General features: G+C 39.1%; 1 protein-coding gene across 1 annotated transcript in view; it reads left to right on the top strand.

The window, feature by feature from the left end:
• EVC (EvC ciliary complex subunit 1) overlaps positions 1-22,872 on the top strand; it is a 138,338-nt gene that overhangs the window by 72,110 nt on the left and 43,356 nt on the right. The window contains exon 12 of the mRNA XM_043971603.1: positions 15,410-15,622. Coding sequence (XP_043827538.1) covers positions 15,410-15,622 — 213 coding nt within the window. The remainder of the gene's footprint in view (positions 1-15,409; positions 15,623-22,872) is intronic.

Below are 22,872 nucleotides of genomic sequence, written 5' to 3' on the forward strand. Positions count from 1 at the left end.
CCTCCGTGGCACCATGAGATATGAAAGACAGACTTTACTAATCGTGCCTGACATTCATCTGAATAAAACTGTTAATCATCAGTGAGGTAAACAAAGCAATGGCTATTATATTGAACCCATAAAGGAGGAAACCGAGGCAGTAACATTAAGGGAAATGGACAAGGTCATTTACCTAAAGACAGAGATATCCAGGACTCTGCTCTTAGACTTCTTATTTTAAGTCTTCTGTTCTTCCCAATGCACCCCACTGCCTCTCTGAAAAATTATTTTAATATAAAATGTAAATTTTAATATAAAAAAGAATACAGAAAGTACAAGTGAGTGAGTGATGTATTATGCTCATCTATATATAGGAATAAGGTATTTGGAAATACACTTTATAAGAGCAAGGTGTTGATGTGAAAAAAAGAAACAAGGTGTACTTGAATGTTTGTACATCTGTGTAGGTGTCTTGTAGGAGGTGTGTACAAAAGCATGAGGCAATGTGTCTACTGAAATTAGACTTGACATGTTTGCTTGGACCCATTTTGTCATTTTATTGGAAGCCCTTAGGGACCTTAAAATGGATTTATTCTGCATATTCTTCTTGTGGAAATCACTTTTTTACATATCTCTTTTGAAAGGAATGCTGATTACCCATCTTTTATCTATTTTGAGTTATAAAAGATAGAAGGAAATGAATGAAAACCATTTATGAAGCACTGGCTGTATGCAAGTACTCTGCTAAGTTCTAAGTATACAAATAGAAAAGCGTAAGTCCCTGGTCTGAAGGTGCTCACATTCCAACAGGGGAGATGACACATGGAAGAGGATTCAGCTACAGGGCAGACCGAAAGGCCCTGTGGTCCTTGGGCCCCTTGTACTAGCAAAGTGGGTGGTAAAGCAACTTCTTTAATGCCATTTCTATTGATAAGACGATAGTGGTTTTGACATTTGACAGTGTCAAGGACATTAATGGTATTTTCTTCAATAGTTATGACCACTGAGCAGGTAGTGGATGCCACACCTGTAGAGTCAGTGGCCAGGTTGGGTCTTCAAAGGGGTAGATCCCCTGTATGATGGAATCAGGGCCTGGCCTGAGAAGCACAACTATGCTCAAGTCTCTTGGGAGCAGAGTTCTGGGCTGCCTCTACAAGAATGGGCGATGAACCATGAGGTAACTCTGAGTTCTCCAGGGTTAGGCCACAACAAGGCATTCTCTGACAGGTCCTTATCTATGATGGAAAAGCATTTGGTTACACCCCTGATAATGGACCGTGTGCACGTCATCTGAGGACCAGCCTTAGCTAATGCAGAAAGGTACAGTACCAGAGACTTGGCCACAATGTGATGAAATTTTTTACCTGAATGACGCAGCAAACTATCTGTTGACTGAGGCATGTGAAGTGGAGAAGAGGAGATGCTACCATCTATCAGTAGTGGAAATATTATTCTACTCCCTATTTTTTGGACAAGGAAACTGAAGCCCAGGGAGAGGAAGTGTCATTCCCCAAGTCATAGTGAGCCAGGACTATATACCAGCTCATCTGCCTCCTGGTCCTGTGTTAGTTCAGCTATCTTGCACTGCCTTGACATCTTGATAGTATAAAGGTCCATGGCATGTGCCCATTTATCCCATCGTGTTAGTTTAAACAACCACAACAACAGATCAGTTAGACACTACATCATGATTACAAAATACTTTACTCATAGTATGTCATTGGATCTTCACACTCACTTCATGATGCAAGTATTAGTATTTTTAATAGAAAAATGACGGTCAGGCACCAGCCTAAAGTTGAACAGCAAGTTAGTAGTGGAGTTAAGGCACAGACTTGGGAGCTTCTGACATTTGGTTCAGAGCTCGCTCCATAACACCAGCCTGCCTCATCTATAATATGGATCATTGGAAAAGCAGGGGGGTGTGCTACCAAAACTCATCTTGTACAACTTTATCTCTTTCCCCATCCTCCCAATCACCAAAGGTAACATTTTAAGAACAAAGCTGCATCACAGGATAATGGTGACTCCCACGTGTCTTGTATAGTTTGCTAGTTTACAGAATGTAACCCTAGAAGATAAGAAGTCCCCATACTATGTTATCTGTCTTACAGATGAAAAAATGGAATGAAGAAATGACCTATCCAAGGCCACCCAGCTAGGAAGTGTCAGGACTTGAGCCCAGGTCTCCTGACCATAAATAATGTCTAAATAATTACTACTCTATCATATTTTCTCTTAGAGTTCTTCAGCCTACAGAATAAGGTACCTCGGTGGTGCAGTGAATAGAGTACTCAACCTGCAGACCCAAGTTCAAATCTTGCCTCAGAAACGTACTTGCTGCAAGGCTCTGGGCAAGTCACCTAACCTCAGTCTGCCTCAGATTCTTCATTTGTTAAAAGAGGGTTAATAGTATCTGCCTCCCAAGGTTGTTGTGCAAATGAAATGAGATAATATTTGGTAAGCAGCTTAGAAACCTTAAAGTGCTATATAAATTTTAGCTGTTGATATAAAAAGGAAACTTTTCTAAATGGTAGCTTCATCGTTTTATAGGAGGTATTTTGACCATAGAAAACCACCACAGTCATTTTGGCAACAATCCAGTTAAGTTTTTTTTGATGGCTATTATTAAAGTAGAAAGAATGCTTTGGATCTAAGTTTGGACTCCTAGTTTTTGGTGAACAAATGACTCTTAGATTACAAATTCTACTTCAAACTTTGATGTATCTAGGATATTATTAGTGAGGGCTCTCCATCCTCAGGAGTAGGTTGTAGCTCATCTTGTGCTGGTTTTGTTCATGTCCTTGCATAAATCCTCCAAAGAGGATCTCAGTTCAACATGCTTCAAGGCTACCACTTGAGTTCAAATCTGTCAATACCTCTATCTTGAGCAGACACTGAAAATGAACATCGAGCTGAGACCGGAATCAAATAGGAAGAAGAAAGTGACCTGGCTTGCATTTAGAAACTTGGATAAAAATTATACCAAGAAAATGTAAGATGATAAAAGCATAGGATGACTAATCTTCATGTTGAAGATGCAATTTAGTAGCCAAAGCTTGGTTATAAAGCACGCAGAACATTGCATCCCTACCTAGCTCCCAGTAGAGCAGTTTAAATATGACATAGTAAACATTCTTCATCGTCAGAGGTGTGGTCAACAGCCAAGGATTATTTCATCCACAACAGCCCATTAAGGCCATTTACTAAGGCCTGGACAGAAGCTTCTATCCGCCTCTCAAGTCGGCAGAATCATAAAACTTTTGTAGAACTGAAGTGTTGGAAATTCAGGAATTGTTTCAATACCCAAAAGAACCAGGGGCAAGTCATTAGCAGGACCGATAAATCTTTTTTTTCTTTTAAACTCTTTTAATTCTTTATTTTTTATTTAGAATTTTCCCCAAATTACATATAAAAAACCATATTTTTTCACTTTGATTTTTTAAACGTTGTGTTCCAAATTTTCTTCCTCCCTCCCTCCCTCCACAACCCTCCCTAAGAAATCAAGCAAATCAATATGTCATACGTCCTACATGTGCAGTCATGCAAAACATCTTCAGATTAGTCAGGTTTTGAAAGAAAATAGACCAAGTAACTTTAGAAAGAGGAACTAACAAATAAAATTATACTTCAATCTGTATTCAGATACCATCACTTCTTTCTCTATTGATGGTTTGCAATTTTCATATGTCCTTCTGATAGCAATAGTAACTGAAAGAAATGATGAGCAGGGTGCTAACTGTGTTACTCTCCATCCTATTCCCTCCCCTTGATATTTATTCTATTTTCTATCGTCTTTCACCCTATCCCTCCTTGAAAGTGTTTTGCTTTTTTCTGCTCCCTCCCCCAATCAGGACAGATAAATCCTGCATGAAGGAGTGATTACAACATGTGGGAAAGAGTCACAGTCAAGATTGAATAATGAATGCTCTGAAGAGAGCACTGGGTTTTTAGTAAGAGGACCTCCTTTCCAATTCTGGTTCTGGCCCTAACCACGTGCACGACTATAAACCAGTCGCTTCGTCTCTCTGGGCCTCAGTATTCTCCTTTGAAAATGATGGGTTTGAACCAAATAACCTCTGAGGTGTAAGGTTAAGCTCTAAGTCAAGTTTCTTATAAGGCTATGGTATAGAAGGTTTGCACTGTGTACTAATAGAGGGAGTAAACATCCTGAGGAACGTATACAATCCACCTGAGTAGTTGAAACATTAGTTTTACCCCAGACCAGATTGTGAACTACTTGGATTTTCTTTGGGTCTCTCTACCAGTCTGCTATTTGGAAAGCCACTGTGAATGCTGCCTCTTGAATTGTGTTCCTGGTACCTATACTACAGGTGCTATGTGGCCCTATTCCTTCCAGGACCATTCCCATCACCGTAGCCCTCAGTATGACTTTATACAGCACGTGAAGAAAATATGTCATTGATGTTTGCCAGTGGAAACTAGGAAGACTGAAACAAAGCATGTGGGTCAGAATTCGCTAGAAAAACTCATTGCTTCTAACAAAAGACATTTTCTTAATGACATCTCCCTAAAAACTTACTATAAATAGTACGACCAGCACTGAGACATTATCTCAAATATGCAGATTGGCTTGAAGTGTATTAAGTTTATATGGTCTAAAATTATGGTGGTGCTAGTTGTCAGTTTAATTTGATGCATCCAACACTTGTTGAACACTTACTATGTGTCAGGCACTGTTCTAGGCAATGGGGGAGGTACAAATAAAAATGGCATGATTCCTTAAGATGACAAACTTTTTAATACTTGTATCTCCAGAGCCTACCACTGTGTCTGGCACATCGTTCATACCTAGTAAATAGTTATCAATTGACAGGTTCCTTCTCTTGTGGACTTTTTACGTTAGTAGAGGGGATGAAACATGTACATGAATAACTCTAATAGACAGGAAAGGGTGAAAAGGGCAGGAGACAGGTCAAAAACCCCAGCTCTACAAGTCAAGGTGTTACTCATTCCTAAGATTTCCACAGTTTTAAGCCAGTGCTCATTCCATTATATCAATCAAGAAAGATCATAGGGATTTACTCAAGAGGACGGTCCTGAGACATTTTCTAAGATTTGTTTGAAACATTCCAATTGCAGTGAGCGCATGGGCCTGAATTTACAGGTCAGGACTGAGAAATCCTAATAATACTCAGTGAGTTTTCCATATAACTCTAGCAAAATGGAAATGGAGCAGAGAAGCATCATGGATATTGAAAAGGTTATCTCATGCTTAAATAGTTTGTTCTGCAAGGGAAAATGTTGAGATTTCCTTAAAGGTCAACAGAACCTCCCCAGAACTCAGAGAATTTGTTGTGCAGTTTCAGGGCCTAAGATGCCACGGTTGATCTGTGCTCACCTACTGATGGGATGGGGTGTTCTGATGTCAAGTTTCAAGAACATCTGAAGTGGGCATTTTACAGTAGGTCATTAATAGCATTAGGAGCGGCCTTGATATGCTTTATAACTAGAAACATATATTTGGCACACTAAGGTAGCAAGCAGTCAATCTTCTAAATAGAAACCATTAGAGATGTTTTCTGAGGAATTCACAAAGCCAAGCCTTCTTTTCCCATATCTGTTCCCATATTTCTATTAATGAAACCACCCTCCTCCCAATCACCCCAATTGCCTTGAAACTTCTGAGTCATATTTGCCTTTTCTCCCTTGCCCTCCTATATTAAATGAGTCACTCACTGAAGCCTGACTGTTTTACCTTTGAAATAGTTCTGACCATTGAGTGAGGCTCAAATTATGTCATAGGATTTAGACCTCGAGGAGGTTCTAACGATCATCTAGTCCATCTAATAATAGAGGAAACTGAGTCCCAAAGAGTGTGATTTGCCCAAGGTGGGCCAATAATAAGTAGAATAGCCAGGACTCAGACTCTATTCCTCTGATTTCATATCATTATTCCTTTAAGTATACCATGACCACTTCCTAAGTCATCAGCTTCAAAATATATTGTCCAGTTTCTATTATTGTTGCTCAGGGAGGTTTAAAACCAGCCATGATTGACTCCTACTTTCTCTTGTCCCCAGCATTTGGTCAGACACTAAGTTCTGCTCTATATTTGTAACATGTTTGAGCTAACTCACCTATTCAAAGATTAAACTAGAATGCCCTCCCCCTTATTTTGAAGCAACTCAGTCCATATCTCCATTCAATAATCTAGCTTCCAAAAGTTTATATTTTTAACATGTCACACAGCTAACTCTTACAGAAGGGAAGAGAATGGGCATTTATTAAATGCCTTCTATTTTCCAAACATAGTGCTACCTATGGTACCTCATTTTATACATCTTCAGGTCAACCCTATGAGGTAAATTCTATTATTATCATCTCAATTTTATAGTTGAAGAAACTAAGGCAGATAGAGGTTACGTGACTTGCCCAGGATCACACAGCCAACAAGTATCTGATACTGGATTTGAATTCAGGTCCACCTGCCTATCCATTGTACCACCTAGCTGTCTCTAGAACTGGGACTGGAACCTAGGTGGTTTCTAGCCTAGTGCCCATTTCTTCATTTAATGAATTTGAGTCTGCCAATCATGTAATTCTTTTATTTGCTATGACTATTCATAAATAATGCTGCCTTAGATGTTCATTTATGTCATAAAAGAGTTAATGGTCCTCCCAAAAGCACAAGACTTTAAATAAGTCTGAGGTTTTATGTTCCCACTTTACCATCTATTAGCAGTATAACCTTGGGCAAAATAATTTGCCTTTCTCATCCTCAGTTTCCCTTTATCTTCCTCAGTTTCCTCATCTGTAAAATGAGGGGGTTGGGTTGGGTTAGTTCTATACACCAGCATTCTATGATATAAAAATGATCACTTGATCCCTTCCTCTTTAGGGGAATCCTGACCTGGTGTTCATAGAAAGAGATTTAATTTTTCTCTGATGAAAGGCAGAAGAAACTAATGAGCAGCCTACCATTACCATGTTGCTAAGAAACAAGTTATAATTTTACTTAAAGAAGTGAATACCTTGTATTCCAATTCCTTCTATGGTCTACACAACCCCCTTGAAAACCCTTTTGTTTTCTGGTGTCCATGCAGTCCTCCAAGCCTTGAGTGTCTTCTCTACCTTTCTCTATCTGACAAACTTTTACCTTTCTCAAGTCCCACCCCCAGTGCAAGTGAAGCCTTCCTTGATCACACTGTCTTCACTGATTTTCCTTCCCTTCTCCAAAAGTCTAAAGCACTTCCTGTCTACTCTACTCATTTGACACTTAGTACATCCATCCTGGCATGGTTATCTTTGAATGCCTCTATCCCTCCTGTGACATAAAGACAATGCAGAATAGTGTATAGAATCTGGGCCAGTCGTAAAAAGGACCTAGGTTTGAATCCTCCCTCAAACATGGACTTTCTGTGTGACTGGGTGTGATATTTAACATTTGGTTTCCTCACGTGGATACTGTGAAGCCTCACCGAGATAATGTTTATAAAACACTTGACAAACATAAAAGTACTTTATATTGGCAAAGCATCTGGAGAGCCAGATGTGGAGCTGGGGATACCTGAGTCTGAATTACACATCAGACATTTACTAATTGGGTGATTCTGGGCAAGTCACTTAAACACTCTTAATGAGTTTCCCCATCTGCATAATATTTTAGGTAATAATAGCATCTTATCATTAATAACATAATTAAAATATAATATCCTTTTTCTAATAACAATAATAGTAATAATAATTGGAATGGGAACTGAATTGTCATTTCATTGATATAGGGAACTCCCAAGTGAAGAAAGTGCCTCCACTAGTACAGGCTGTCATCTTCTTGGCAATTTGTAAACTTATAGAAAAAGGTTTCCAGAGGGTGATACCACCAGTATCTATCAGAGCCAGGGTTTGAACCTATGTCACCCTAGCTTCAAGGCCAGCTATATCAACTACCCTGGGACTATGAATGTTATGACTGTATAAATATCTTTTTGTTTTATGAAAATGAAAGCTCCTTGAGTTCATGGATCATGTCCCCTTCATTCTTATACCCCAATGCCCCAAACTTAGGGCCCAGTATATAGACTCCTCAGCAAATCATTTCTGATTGGTTAATGGATCCCCTTTTAGGCTGTCAGAGGACATTGAATTGAAACAGAACTTAATAATCAGCTACTTGTCAGAATGAATAAAAGAATAGACCTTGACTTTGGAAGACCTCAGTTTAAATCCTGACTCAGACACTCACAAGCTCTGTGACTCTGGGCCAGTCACTGAAGCTTTATCTACCTCAGTTTTCTCATCTGTAAAATGAAAATAGTAATAGCCTCTACTGCCAAGATTGTTGTAAGGATAAAATGAGATATTTTTACAATTGTTTGCAAATCTAAAAGTGATATGATGCAATGCAATATGATGTATGATATAATCAAAAATATAAAATTAATGGAGTATTTTATAGTAAATAATATAACATAACATAGCATAAAATGGGATAGTATGATATGATATACTATATAATACCATACGATATCATCCAATGAAATGCTATGCCATATAATGCAATGCAATGCATTACAATACAATAGCTAGTATGTTCACTATCACTACTACTAGTAGTAACTATCACTTTACTATTACTACTACTACTTCTGCTGCTGTTACTGCGGCTGCTACTACTACTCCTACTACTCCAAGTAGTAGGAGTAGTAGGAGTAGTAGGAGTAGTAGGAGTAGTAGGAGTAGTAGGAGTAGTAGGAGTAGTAGGAGTAGTAGGAGTAGTAGGAGTAGTAGGAGTAGTAGGAGTAGTAGGAGTAGTAGGAGTAGTAGGAGTAGTAGGAGTAGTAGGAGTAGTAGGAGTAGTAGGAGTAGTAGGAGTAGTAGGAGTAGTTAGTAGGAGTAGTAGGAGTAGTAGGAGTAGTAGGAGTAGTAGGAGTAGTAGGAGTAGTAGGAGTAGTAGGAGTAGTAGGAGTAGTAGGAGTAGTAGGAGTAGTAGGAGTAGTAGGAGTAGTAGGAGTAGTAGGAGTAGTAGGAGTAGTAGGAGTAGTAGGAGTAGTAGGAGTAGTAGGAGTAGTAGGAGTAGTAGGAGTAGTAGGAGTAGTAGGAGTAGTAGTATGGTATTATAAGGTTTTGAACTATCTAAAAGTGGAATGAGAAGTCTTGGGTGATAGTGAGTTCCTCTTCACTAGAGGTCTTCAAGCAGGGGTGAGATTCTTATTCAAGTATAGTTTGAACTTGATAGTCATAGAGGTCCTTCCTCTGAGGTTCATTGATTCTGGGTCAAATATGCTGAAATATTCCCAAACTGCAACGCTCTCTACAACATCCCTGCCTGAGTGGAAAGAAAACAAGATGCAAAAAGGAGTTGGATGTCTCTGGTAGTCACAGTCATTTGTAACATTTCCCTAAGCAAGGGAATTCTGGGATTCAGTTTAGCATGCAGGACTCCTCCTGCTTGACAAGTGAGACCAGACAGGGAAGCTGCCCATCCAGAGGTTTGGCCTTTTGGCAGTTTCACCCAGCCTCTGGAAATGCTGATTTTCTGTCGGGAATCAGGATGGTATTGATTCTTCTCTCCTTTGAGAATGCTTTTCTACATAGCTACTTTGGGATACTTGAACAAATGTAATTGAAGAGTTACCTTCTCTCTTAGTCAGGCTTTTATATAAGGCAACAAAAAATGAAAGCAGCAAATTAAGATGACAGTTAATTTTAAGTCTATGAAATAGATTGGATGCTGCTATTTGCAATAAAAATGGTGAAGGACTTTGCCTTTCAATGTGAAACTGTCCAATGGTTCATTCTTTTTACTATCCTCTGATAAGCAAGAAAATGCATTTCTTTCCCTTTTTAATTTTGACATTTTTTTTCACTGGGTAAGTATTGATTTCCTGCCTTGAATAGAGCTAAAATTAATTTGTTTTATTGCCTGCTCGACTGCCTCAGCATCTTTGAAATGGCCAGGGTAGCTCTGGGGAGATGAAGACTGAGAATGGACATTTGCCACACGACTCAAAGCATCTATTAATAGAAGCAGTGTCTAGAATGAGAGAGGTAATAGTCCCAGTGTCCTCTGCTTGGATATATCACCTCTGAACTGTTGAGCACCGTCCTGGGTGACACATTTTAGGAGGACATAGACAATCTGAAGAGCATCCAGAGAGGGGTGAACAGAGATGGTGAGGGACCTGGAGACCAGACCCCATGAGAATTGGTTTTAGGAGTTGGAGATGCTTAACCTGATAAGAGACTATCAGGAAGGGTAGAGGAGGAAAAGACCTAATAGCATTTCCCCAGAGAGGGGGAATGACTTGTCCAATGTCATACAGGCAGTAAGAGAGTCAGGTATTCAGACTTAAAATCTAAATCCAGTACACTCTCCCCAAACCACACTGCCATCTCTTTTCCCAGAAGGAAATAGATGGAGAATATTTCATATCTCCTGTTATTCATACAGACCCTGTGCTCTGACAGGGATATGCATAGTGAACCCTTTCAAACTATGAGGGATTTGACTGGATAATTTCACAGGTCATCTCCTGCTCCCAGATCCTATGATTTTTAAGTCCATTCATCATTCAGCAATTCTAACCAGCCACAGAATATTTCTAAACTTTCTCAGAAAGTGTAAGGAAAAATATGACTTCCTCAGCAGAACGGACCTGTCAATTAGGTTATTTATAACAACTGTGTGAGAGAACTTTGTCAGCAATTGCTGGTAGTAGGGATACATTGGTCGAAATTGGTTGGTGCCTCACTCAGTGCCCATGGTAAGTGCTTAAGAGAACTTGGCTTATTCATCAAAATACCAGTGCCTTACAACTGCCTGTCAGCACAGAAATTTCTTCAACCCTTGATCATTTTCTCCTTGCAATTCTAAAGGAGAAGCTAATGGGCCCAACTTGTGGTAATAGGGCCTCCCTCCCTAGAAATAGGGCACCATCCTGACACACTTGGTTATAAGAGTTTGTAACATTGGGGCATACAGATAGATTTTAGGTGGTCCATGAACTTGAATTGATTATACATACATGTATATGGATGTACATGTACATATGTATGTGTACATATAAGTATATGTGTATGTATATTTGTGTATACATATATATGTATATATAACATTATTTCAACATAATTGGTTTCTTTTGTAATTCTATATCTTCTATTTTATGTAACTAAAACATTATTATTACTAGTCCATGGGCAAGTTATCCCATGGGCTAATGATCCCAGACAAGTCCCATCACCTGTTTTGTTTTGGTTTTGCCTCTTTTGCCTCATCTATAAAATGGGTGTAATTATAGCACCTAACTCCCACGGTTGCTCTGGGATAACTGTGAAATACTTAGCATAGCAGTTCATACATAGTAAGTGCTATATAAATATTAGTTATTTTTTATTGTTTTCATTAAAGATTCCTGCCTCAGTATATGGTTTCCTGGGTTGCTGTGCCAAAATTAATTAGCCAACCAATTCATCATTGCATGTTGGTCAACTTCTTTGGATTTAGCTAATTTGGTCTTCAGGGAATCAGCACCTAAGCCTGTATTTGAAGCCTCCTCAGCTTGATAGAACCTGCCAGACCTTTTGCTTTGCTCACCTGGCCTTTGAGGACTCACTGTTACTGGCCACAGTGACCCATGAGGAGATATCTAATGGAGAAATCAAGGTATAATGTTTGTCAAACCTGGACTGAGGCCATGGCTATGGAAGAGGGCAGAGGCTTCAGAATATGGCACAGGATGATGAATTGTACAAAGGCACATGGGGCCACCAGGGACAGGAGATGAAAAGAAATGAAGAACAGACAAGCAGGGGAAGGAGCAAAGGTGACCATCTATGCCGCTGTTCAAACCCAGGTCTGCTAACTCCAAATCAAGCACTTTCTCTCCTGCCCAATACTGCTTGCTATTTGCATAATCGATGGTGGTGGTGGTGGTGGTGATGGCTGACATACATTCTCATTCTCTCTCTCTCTCTCTCTCTCTCTCTCTCTCTCTCTCTCTCTCTCTCTCTCTCTCTCTCTCTCTCTCTCTCTCTTTGGTGAGGCGATTGGGGTTAAGTGAATTGCCCAGGGTCACACAGCTAGTAAGTGTCAAATGTTTGAGGCCAGATTTGAACTCAGGTCCTCCTGACTCCAGGGTCGGTGCTCTATCCCCTGAGCCACCTACCTGCCCCCATACATTATCTCTTGATCCTCACAACAGCCCCATGAGAGGTAATGCATGTCTGATTATCCCTATCATACAGATGAAGTCTAGATTTGATCTTAGAATCTTTTCAAAAAGACATTCCATTGCTGAGGTGTTTTGAAAAACTTTTCTAATTGTCTATCATCCTTCATATAGACTAATTTAAGAATACTTATCAAATGGAGAATATGCTGTGTTTTAACAAAAGAAATTTCGAAAGAAACTAAAAAAAGATAATGCCTCTCTGGAAACATGTTGCTCTTTTGTGAGTATTTTAACAAACAATAAACCTTTGAAGAGAAGGGTTTTTTTTTTTCTTTTATAAGAAAAATATGCAATTGCATTCACCCATTAAAGGATCTGTCCCCAGCTGTGGTGAGGTCATCCTCCAGTCTGCCTACCTGATTAGCTTCCTTCATGCCTTGTTTTTTGGGGGCTAGAAGAGGAGTTGGATGGAATATGGTCTCCCTACCTCATCCAGGCTGTAAGTGCAGCAGGTATTCATGGGGCCAACCCACTCCTTGTCAGCACAGGATTTTTCCCCTCTTTTGTTTTCATCTTAGCCTGGCTTGCTTCTCCTACAGCAGGGACTCTGCACATTTGTACTAGACAGTACAAACCCCCGACAGTCTTAGCTCACTGAAGTTCAGAATTTCCAAATTCAAGTGATCCACTAGCCTCAGCCACAGTGGCAGGGATTATAGGTACAAACTCCCATACCCAAGACATTCATTAAGCACCTTCTGGGTACAGAGCACTGGGCTAGGGACTAGGGGAGATAACAAAGTTCAGATAAGCTAACATAACCACCCTCATGGAATTCCTAGTCAAATAGGAAGATATGTCATAAACAAAAAATTTTAATGTGTAATATTACAAAATTTCATCCAGATGTGTGAGGTCTTAATCAAGTAAAGGAAGAATTCTGACCCCTTGGAGAGAACAATGGGCCATAGACTTCCAATTCTTCCTGGGATCAGGAAAAGGAAAGATATAGGCTTTTGAGAGCCAAAGCAGGTCAAAGACGAATAGAAACAGAGAATGTGGAAAGGGAATGATTGAGGCATAGGGTGTGTGTGATTCACATCATACATTTTAAATGTTGTTATTCCCTTATCTGATCCGTCCTTACAAGGAGTGTGTGTGTGTATGTATGTGTGTGTGTGTGTGTATGTGTATGTGTGTAAAATATATTAATTCACCAGGAAATGTTAATGAATTTTAATAGCTTAGTATGAATAGTTTAGAGTAGGATAAATGTAAATGGATTGTGATCATTCAGCATGAATAGGTTCTAATAGCTCAGTTGTAAAAAGAATTTAGGATAATTTAGTGTGCTGTCCTTCCAAGATAGCTTTTGGTGATTGAGGAGCACCTTTAGTTCACCAACCAAAAGGACTCTTACTTGAGAGGCAGACTTTGGAGGAACACACATCAAGGCAGGTATTCATATTTGTCTCCTCTGTCTTGCTCCCAATTACACCAAATTACCAAGCCATTGGTTCTAGGCATTGTGACCTGGATAAGAAGCCCAAGAGTTTTGTTTTTGTTTTGTTTTGTTTTTGTTTGTTTGTTTGTTTGGGTGAGGCAATTGGGGTTAAGTGACTTGCCTAGGGTCACACAGCTAGTAATTGTTAAGTGCCTGAGGCTGGATTTGAACTCGGGTCCTCCTGAATCCAAGGCCAGTGCTCTATCCACTGTGCCACTTAGCTGCCCCTCGAGAGTTTTAATGTTACTTTATTGCCTTCTAAAAAGAGTGGTAGTAGAGCTTCTAAAATATCAGAGGAAAGGAATTAAACCAAGTCTCCTCACCAGGAGTCAGTTCATTAGAACTGGAATTTGATTTATTTCAATAAATTTCAATAAACAGTGCCTCCTATGAACAAGGCATTAGGCATGGCCTTAGAGATACAAAGACAAAAAACAAAATGGTTACAGCCCTAAAGGAGCTTCCATTCCACCACCTGAGCAGAAGGGGGAGTAAATATAAAGCCAATGTTGTTGTATTTTAGTCATCTACAGCTCTCCATGACCCCACTGAGGCTTTCTTGAAAGACATACTGGAGTAGTTTTCCATTTCTTTCTCTAGCTCATTTTATAGATGAGGAAACTGAAGCAAACAGGGTTAAGTGACTTGGGCAGGGTCATACAGCCAGTAAGTTCTGAGGCCTGATTTGAACTCAGGTGTTCTTGACTCCAAGCCTGGCACTCTATCCACTGTGCCACCTCACTGCCATAAAGCAAAGAGAAAGGTATAAAGAAGGCATATCAAAACAGAACTCTCAACCTGGTCTGCATAGATTTCAGGGTGGTTTCTGATTTTTTGGATGGGAAAAAAATTCATCTTTTTTTCTCTCTGTCCTTTGGTTTACTTTGTAACCCTATGCATGTTTTATGCATTTAGTAGCCGCTAGGTGGGATAGTGGATGGAACATTGGACCTGAAATCAAGAGGACCTGAATTTCAATCCAGCCTCAGACAAACACTAGCTGTGGGACCCTGGGAAAGTCATTTAACTTCTATCTGATTCACTTTCCTCATCTGTAAAATGGGAATGATAATAAAAGCATCCATCTTTCAGGGTTGTTTTGTTGATAAAATGAGACAATATTTGTAAAGTGCTTTTCAAGTCTTTAAAGAAGGAATACAAAAGATTTATCAGATAGACAAGGGGATGGAATACACACAGACTCCCATGCAGAGACACACAGCCACACATATGCACACATACACACATGTGCACACACACACACACACACACACACACACACACACACACACACACACACCCTTGTCAGCCCTGCCTTGCCCTGTTCTCAACCTCTATTTTGTGAGAATGGAAAAGAGGAAGGAAATCAAGTCTGTGATTGCATTGCTATGTATATATTGTTACCAGTGCAGGCCTTCGCCTGCTCTTCAATTTACAGTCTCAATTGCCTCAGACTCTGTCAAGTTAAATGATTAACCCAGAGTCACCTAGCTCATATTGGTCAGAAGTAAGACTTGAACCCTAGGCTTCCTAATTCTGAGGCCAGCTCTCTATCCAAACTCCAACCAGGTAACCCTGCCACTCCCTGGGGAGTCCTAATTTTTCACATAAGAAAGTAAGAAACCAGACAGAAAAAATGACATGCCCACAATCACACAGGAAGTGAGTGTCAAAGCCTTGATTCTAAGTCCAAGGTGAGCCTCCTTTCCACCAGCCCACATGGCTCCCAATTTCTGCTCTAAGGTAGGATAATCCTGAAGGATTGATTCTGCTCACCTTTATTTTTTTTTAGGAGCTATATAGCAGTACCATCAAAACTTTCGAAAAACTCATAGAAGAAACATTTCTTCAAACCCTCTTGGGATTGACTGGCCTTTCCTGGGGAGAATGTGAGGACTTGAGACAAGTTGTTCAACATAGCGGAGCCCTCGACTTGGAGAAGTCACACCGCTTCCGGGAAAAGCAATGGATGCTTTTCCAAGAACTACTCGACCAAGAAAAACAGGTATTATACTTGATTATAACAGCCAGATCAACATCACTCTGAAAACTTGATGTCTCAAGATTGTAAAAATAGAAAACAGTATTTGAACACATAATATATATATTATATATAATACCATAGTATAGATAATATACAATATATTTAACATATACTATGATCCAACATAATAATACACATATATTTACATAACACATATAATGCACACATATGCATGAATGCATGTGTGCATACATGTGTATTTGTATACACATACAAAATCTCAGCATGTAGACATGTGTACATATATACATGTACACACAGTACATATGCACATATGCACATGCATTCATATTGAATTTGTACTATATGTTTCTATTACTTTGGAATCAATGAATATATTTTACATAATTTTATGACAAATTTGAATTAACTTGCACATTTGAATAAATGAAACCATTTCATAGAATTTGTTATTCACACTCATTGGGACCTAGCTATAGATAGATGGGGAGGGGGGAGGGAGGATAGGGGAAAGGGAAGGGAAGGGAAGGGACAGGAAATTAGAGAGAAATAGATGAGCTTTGTTCAGAGGTTCCACTTGCTTACCAGTCATACCTGCATGGTGTTTTTATATTATTAATGTTTAAAATCAGCTGCATCCTGAAGCCATGCTTCATTTAAAACCATAGATAAATTTCATTTAACATAACCTGAATTTCTTAAATGCACAGATGGTTTGATCCAATTCAGCAACATTAAATTCCTACTATGTGTGTGTTTGTGTGTATAAACATATACATATGCATATGCATATACATACACACATATATTACAGATTCCCTGCCCTTAAGGAACTTATACTCTACTAGAAGAATAAATTAAGATGACAGATAAGTATGATGTAAGGTGGAGTGGAATAGGAGAAGAGATGAAATTTCCATGTAATACAGTAAGAAATCTTGGGAAGAAGACATACTTTACTCATGGAGGAATCAAGGAAAATTTCATGGAAGCAATGGTACCTGAATGGAGCCTTAGAAATGGACATATGGAAGGAGTGTTTTCTAGGGATGGGAGCCAGAGATGGAAAATGCACAAAAGCAGGAAAGGAACCAGCCTCTATTCGTGTTTTATCCCAATAGGCAACAGGGAATCACTGAAAGTTTTTGAGTAGGAGTGTAAAATGGATCCCAGTGAGGAAGCCTGCCATTTCATTGAAATTCTGGGAACTTGAGGTCACAAGAAATGTCCATATGCCATTTATGTTGCTATTTACAGGAGATGTGGCAAGTGGGCAATTAGAAAGTCAGCATCTACTACTTTTGAATAGATAGTCTGAGCTTTCACATTGGTATGAAAGCAAAGAACCAGTGTCTTTATACAAACATCTGTGATCCAGCTGTAGCCTGTCAATAATGGAAATAACAGTTATTTTAAAGGGAGGGTCAGACCTAACTTCTGTTTTTCTCTTCTATTTTCTTTTTTCTTCTTTTCCTCTTCTCTCATCTTCTCTTCTTTTTTCCTTTCCTTTTCTTTCTCCTTTCTCCTTTCTCCTTTTTCCTTTTTATTTATGGATTTTTCTTGGCTAATCCAGAAATTTTTCAAGAATACCTTCATGTGCAGACAAGTTTAAGGACCTCATCAACTGATTAAATAAGTGTGATCAAGATAGCATTTCCTCAGGTTGTATAAGTCATAACTAATTTACTGATTGATTCTTTAATTACTCTAAATTGCTTCGAGATTATTTAGGGACTGTCATTCTCTCTCATTTTCCACATTGCCTCATTAATGAAGACACGAGGAATAAACTTTACATGAAGGTAAACAGAAGGTTGATGTCCCCTCAAATACACTGGCTTCCCAATTTATCAACCTCTTTAAGATCCATGATCTACAGCATAGGTGTCAAACATCCACACGACTCCCAAGTGCAGCCTGAACTAGATTAAAATTTTATTGTGAAATATTTAACACAATAAGTAAAAAAATGCAATAAAATATGTTAATATGTGGTTTTCTAAGTCAAAATGTGGCCTACCCAGATCCCTACATATGGTTTAGTGGCCCTTGTTCCTATTTAGTTTGACATCAGTGATCTACTTCATTGTTCCATTTCAATCCCACAAAAAGAAAATCATTACTCACAAGTATTCCACCCAGATAATCCATAACTCCAAAATTTCTCTTACTGTGGATTACTATCTTTCCACTGCTCCCTATATCACATCTCTCCTAAAACTCTTCTGTCATGATTATAACCTCTCTCACTCTACTCTTATCAACTACCCCATCCTATCAAGCCTTATATGCCCTCACTTTTCTGTCTTAGGAATTTAGACCCTACAATTGAACATATCAGCTTTCCATTGCCCTCTACCCTGGAATCCCTTGTCCACTTTCTCTATTGCCCAATCTCATTCAAAACCCCAGTCTTGGATTATACCCACCACAGACCTTTTCCATTTCTACACATGTACCATTCAAGTCACACAACCACTACAAATTTATGATATGTAATCTTAACTGGACCTTCACTGTTGTATACCAATCCTTTTACTCTTCACTAATTCATTCCTTATTCTACTCACCACAGCATCTGTGATAAGCCTTCTCTTTTTTTTTTTTTTTTGCAGGTAACCTTTGCTATTCCTCCTGCTCTGGATTTCACCAGAGATATCTGATCTCATTTAATGAGGAAAAAAACAAATTAAGTCCATCCATTAAGTGTTCCCCCTTCTCCTCAATTCTACATTTTACTTCACCTCACCATTACTCTCCTCCATTCTATCCTCTTTAGATTTAATCTCAGAACAATCGGCTCTTCTGCTTACCAGTGCCAAACCTTTTACTTTTGCTATTGATTCTATTCCCTCTCACCTCTTTTTGGAGCTTGACCCATCAATCAATCCCTCCTATCTGCTTTATTTTTATTTTTTTTTTTTGGTGAGGCAATTGGGGTTACATGACTTGCCCAGGGTCACACAGCTAGTAAGTGTCAAGTGCCTAAGCCGGGTTTGAACTCAGGTCCTCCTGGATCCAGGGCTGGTGCTCTATCCACTGTGCCACCTAGCTGCCCCTCTGCTTTATTTTTAATCTATTCATATGCTCCTTCCCCATTAGTTTTTCTATATCTATCTATATCATCTATATCCATATCCATATCCATATCCATCTGTTTGTCTATATTTATGCCATCTATATGTGTGTATGTGTGTAAGTATGTGTGTGTATACACACACTAACATAACTATATATCCCATATCCTTAACAAAAATCCTTCACTTGATCCTACCATAATCTCAAGCTATTAGATCAATCAGTATCTCATCTCCTTTTCATAGTCAACGTCCTGAGGTGAAAAAAAAAGATGCCCATATTCATTGCCTCTACTTTCTCACCTCCCACTCATTTCTCTGTCCCATACAATATGGCTTCCGACTTCACCACTCTCCTGAAACTGCTCCCTCCAAGCTTACCAAGATCATTTAGTTGCCATACCTCTTGGCCTTTTCTGACTTGTTCTTCTGGACCTCTCTGTAGTATTTAACAGTATTGATCATCCCCACCTCCTAGATACTCTCTCCTCCATGAGTTTTCATTACTCTATTGTTTCCTGATTCTCCTCTGACTTGGCTTAACTCCTTCTCACTCTTCTTACCTGAATCAACATCCATGTGCCAATCCCTATGTGTAGGTCTATCCCAGTGCTTCTCTGAGGAGGCCCTCTCTTCTTCTTTATGTTCTCTCTCAATGACCTCATAAATTCCCATTGATTCAACTATCACGTATTTGAAGATGACTCCCAGATTTATATATCCAGCTCCTTAACTCTAAGATTCATCCCAAAACTTCTGATTGGGAAGTTGGATGCCATGTAGGTAAGACAAATTCAACATGTCCAGATTCTTGCATTTGTGCCAAAAATATCTTGCAAATTCCTTATTTGTTGTCATGGTACCATCATCCTTCCAGGCATCTTAGTTTACAATTTTGCAGTCTTCATCCATTATTTCCTCTCTTATACCCTTCAAATCTAATCAGTTGCCAAGTCTTTCTACCCCCCACAATTTCTTTCACATTATATCCTTAGTTGTCCTCCCAGTAGTTTAGATCCTCATTATATCTTATTTAGGCTATTGAAATTGTCTTCTGATTGGTCTTTCTGTCTGCAGCTTTCTTCTCATATCCATCCTCCACACAAATTGAAATCCCTAAAAAGCAGGTCTGACCAAGTCAGTTCTTTGCTCAAAAAACTTCAGTGGCTTTCTCTTGTATCTAGAATAATAAAATAGAAACTCCTCTGTTTGACTTCTAAAGCCCTTTATAATCTTTCTTCAGCCTGCCATTCCAGACTTAATGGACATCATTCTTCTTCTTCATACACTCTATGTTCCAGACAAATGGCCAATTTGATATTCTTAATACAAGTCATTCCATACATCACGTCCCTGCCTTTGCAAAGTTGTTCCCCTTTGTCTAGAATGCCTCCCTCCTCACCTGTGATTCTTAGAATCCCTAGATCTTCCTTCAAGCTTAGCTTGTCCTACCTCCTGAAGACTCAGGGAGGCTTATCCTGGGTCTTCAAGTTGAAAATGATATCCTCATAGAAATTATTTTGTATTCAATTTGGTATGTAGTTATAGTTCCCTCCCCCCTAGAATGTAATCTCCTTGAGGGCAGAGGATGTTTTGATTTTGTCCTTTTATCCCCAGTACCTAATAATGTGCCCGTCATGCAATAGACATTTACTAAGTTCTTATTGACTAAATAAAGAACAAAAAACTCAAGAAGAATGAGATCTAAGGAAAATTAGAAACACTTGATAAATTCTTCTTCCCCTTCCTCTTTTCTGAAGTGAAAATTATTGGTATCTTTATGTTTTTCTTACTTTGGAGACATGGTAGGAAATGTGGAACTTGAATGAATCAGGGAAAATGGAGCATGTTTGTTTTTTTTTTCCTGGCCAGTCTGGAAATCTATTGCCATCACAAACCTTACTACATTTTGTTTTTGCCTTTCTTATACTGTTTTTTTTTTTCTTTCAGATCTTTTGAGGGGAGTGGATACAAGTAGGCCTGTATACATAGGGAGCTAAATAGGGGAAAAGGAGACAAAAGAAGAAAAGAGAAGGCAGCAAAACGTAGTCCAAGTAACTCTGGGAGTCAGGAGACCCCTGATATTTAGCCATATCACCACGAACAAGTCATTTCCTCTCTTCAAGCCTTAGCCTTTATCTCTGAAGAGGGAAAAATAATACTCCTTACCTCACAGTCATGTTGGAATAAGATACTTTTTAAAGTTATAAAGCATTCTATAAATATGAGGAAGGGGAGGCACCAATTTAGAATGTTTGCACTTTTCCTTAAATCTCATTTTTATTTGCTATGGAGGAAACCCTAGACACAAACTCTGGAGTCATTAGATTCATAGCCAAGGAATTATCTTGGCTATCATCCAGTCTAACCCACTTATTTTACATGTGAGAACTTGGAGGCCCAGAGAGATTAAATGATGCTAGAGGCAGTAAGTAGCAAACACGGGTCTAATGTAGGTCTTCTGACTCAATATGGCCTTTTTTTCCCACTCTACCCCCACCTTCCATACTACCAAGCAAGCTTCAAATACAAGTTATGAATATAAAGCTATAATGTACCTTAGAGGCCATTAAGTACAATTGAAGATGAAGACACTGAGGCAAAGAGAGGTTAAGTAACTTGCCCAAGGTCTCACAGCCAGAAAAGGTCTGAGGTGGAATTTGAAACCAGGTATTCTGAACACTAATACCCATGCCCCATCCCCTGTACCAGGCTGCTTTGGGGGACTATTTATCTGTCCTCTGAGGATTTGTTTATCTAAACTCAGAGAAGATCATCACCATAGGGATGAATTTTTAGGCCATGGCCACTTATAAATCCTTCATATAAAGGGAGGCAGTAAGGTATACCCAGGTCTAAGATTTCTCATCTGCCTCCATGGACTCTGGCTTGATCTTCCTCTCAGGTGCTAAAATATTCATGAATTAATCTCCTACATGATTACCGGGGATGGAAAACACATGAGAATGAATTACCCAGAAGTCCTTGGTACACTTGCATATTATAAGTTGTTTCTATTTTGTCCAGAAAAAGAGCCTGTGCCTGTCCTAGAGACAGGGCTAAACTGGGCAGCCGTGTTCCTCAAGGGTACAGAGATGATGCCATTTTCTTACCTTCCTAAGCATTTGGCCAACCTATTTCAAATCACTAACCGAGATGAGTCAGCGACCTTCAATGAACTGCCTTTGCAATTTCCAATAAATCATTGTAACTCACAACTTCAAGGAAAAGAGAGTTCACGTCATCAGTCCTGTATTTTGATTACTATTTTCGGGGACTGAGATTAGCTAATGGTTCAGTGTACAGCTCATACACTGCATTGAAACTAAGAGAAAGGAGCTTAATTGAGGTGGTCAGCTGTAATGGATTTGGGATGATTCACCTCCAATTGAGATGATTCATTGACAAATTGATCATGTTTATGTGTGTTGTTAGTGTTGGTATTTGTGTGTATATGTATGTATGTATGCATGTGTGTGTGTGTTTAAAGTCCTACAGGGAAACTTCTTGGTATAGTGGAAAGTTCACTAGACAAATTCAAAAGGTCTAAGGTTCATTTCTCTGTTATGGCCATTACTCAGTAGATAGAGCACAGGGCCAGAAGTTTAGGAAGACGCATATTGGTGAGTTCAAATCCAGCCTCAGACACTTACAAGCTGTGTAACCTTGGGCAAGTCACTTACCCCTGTTTGCCTCAATTTCCTCATCTGAGAAATGAACTGGAGAAGGAAATGACAAACCACTCTAGTATCTTTGCCAAGAAAATCCCAAATGGGGTCACAGAGAGTTAGACACAACTCAAATGACTGAACAAACCTTGAAACTCAGTTATATTACCTGTAAAACTCACTTGGAAGTGATTTATCTTCTAAGTTCCCTTCCATAAGTATGTCTTAAAGTCCCTTTCATATTGAACATTCATTCTATGCTCTGAGGTATCTTTTCCATTTATAAACTCTAAGAATTCTTTCATTCTAATATTCTGTATTCCATGTCTCAAGATGATTTGTACCTCTAAAAATCTATAGTTTATCGCCTAAGGCTCCCTTCATCTCTATTTTCTTAGGTATCTTATTGCCCTAGCATTTTTGTTCTGTTTTGTTTTTGTGGGGCAATGAGGGTTAAGTGACTTGTCCAGGGTCACACAGCTGAGGTCAGATTTGAACTCAGGTC

The sequence above is a fragment of the Dromiciops gliroides genome, chromosome 6 (genome assembly GCF_019393635.1).
Source record: "Dromiciops gliroides isolate mDroGli1 chromosome 6, mDroGli1.pri, whole genome shotgun sequence".
Lineage (NCBI taxonomy): Eukaryota > Metazoa > Chordata > Mammalia > Microbiotheria > Microbiotheriidae > Dromiciops > Dromiciops gliroides.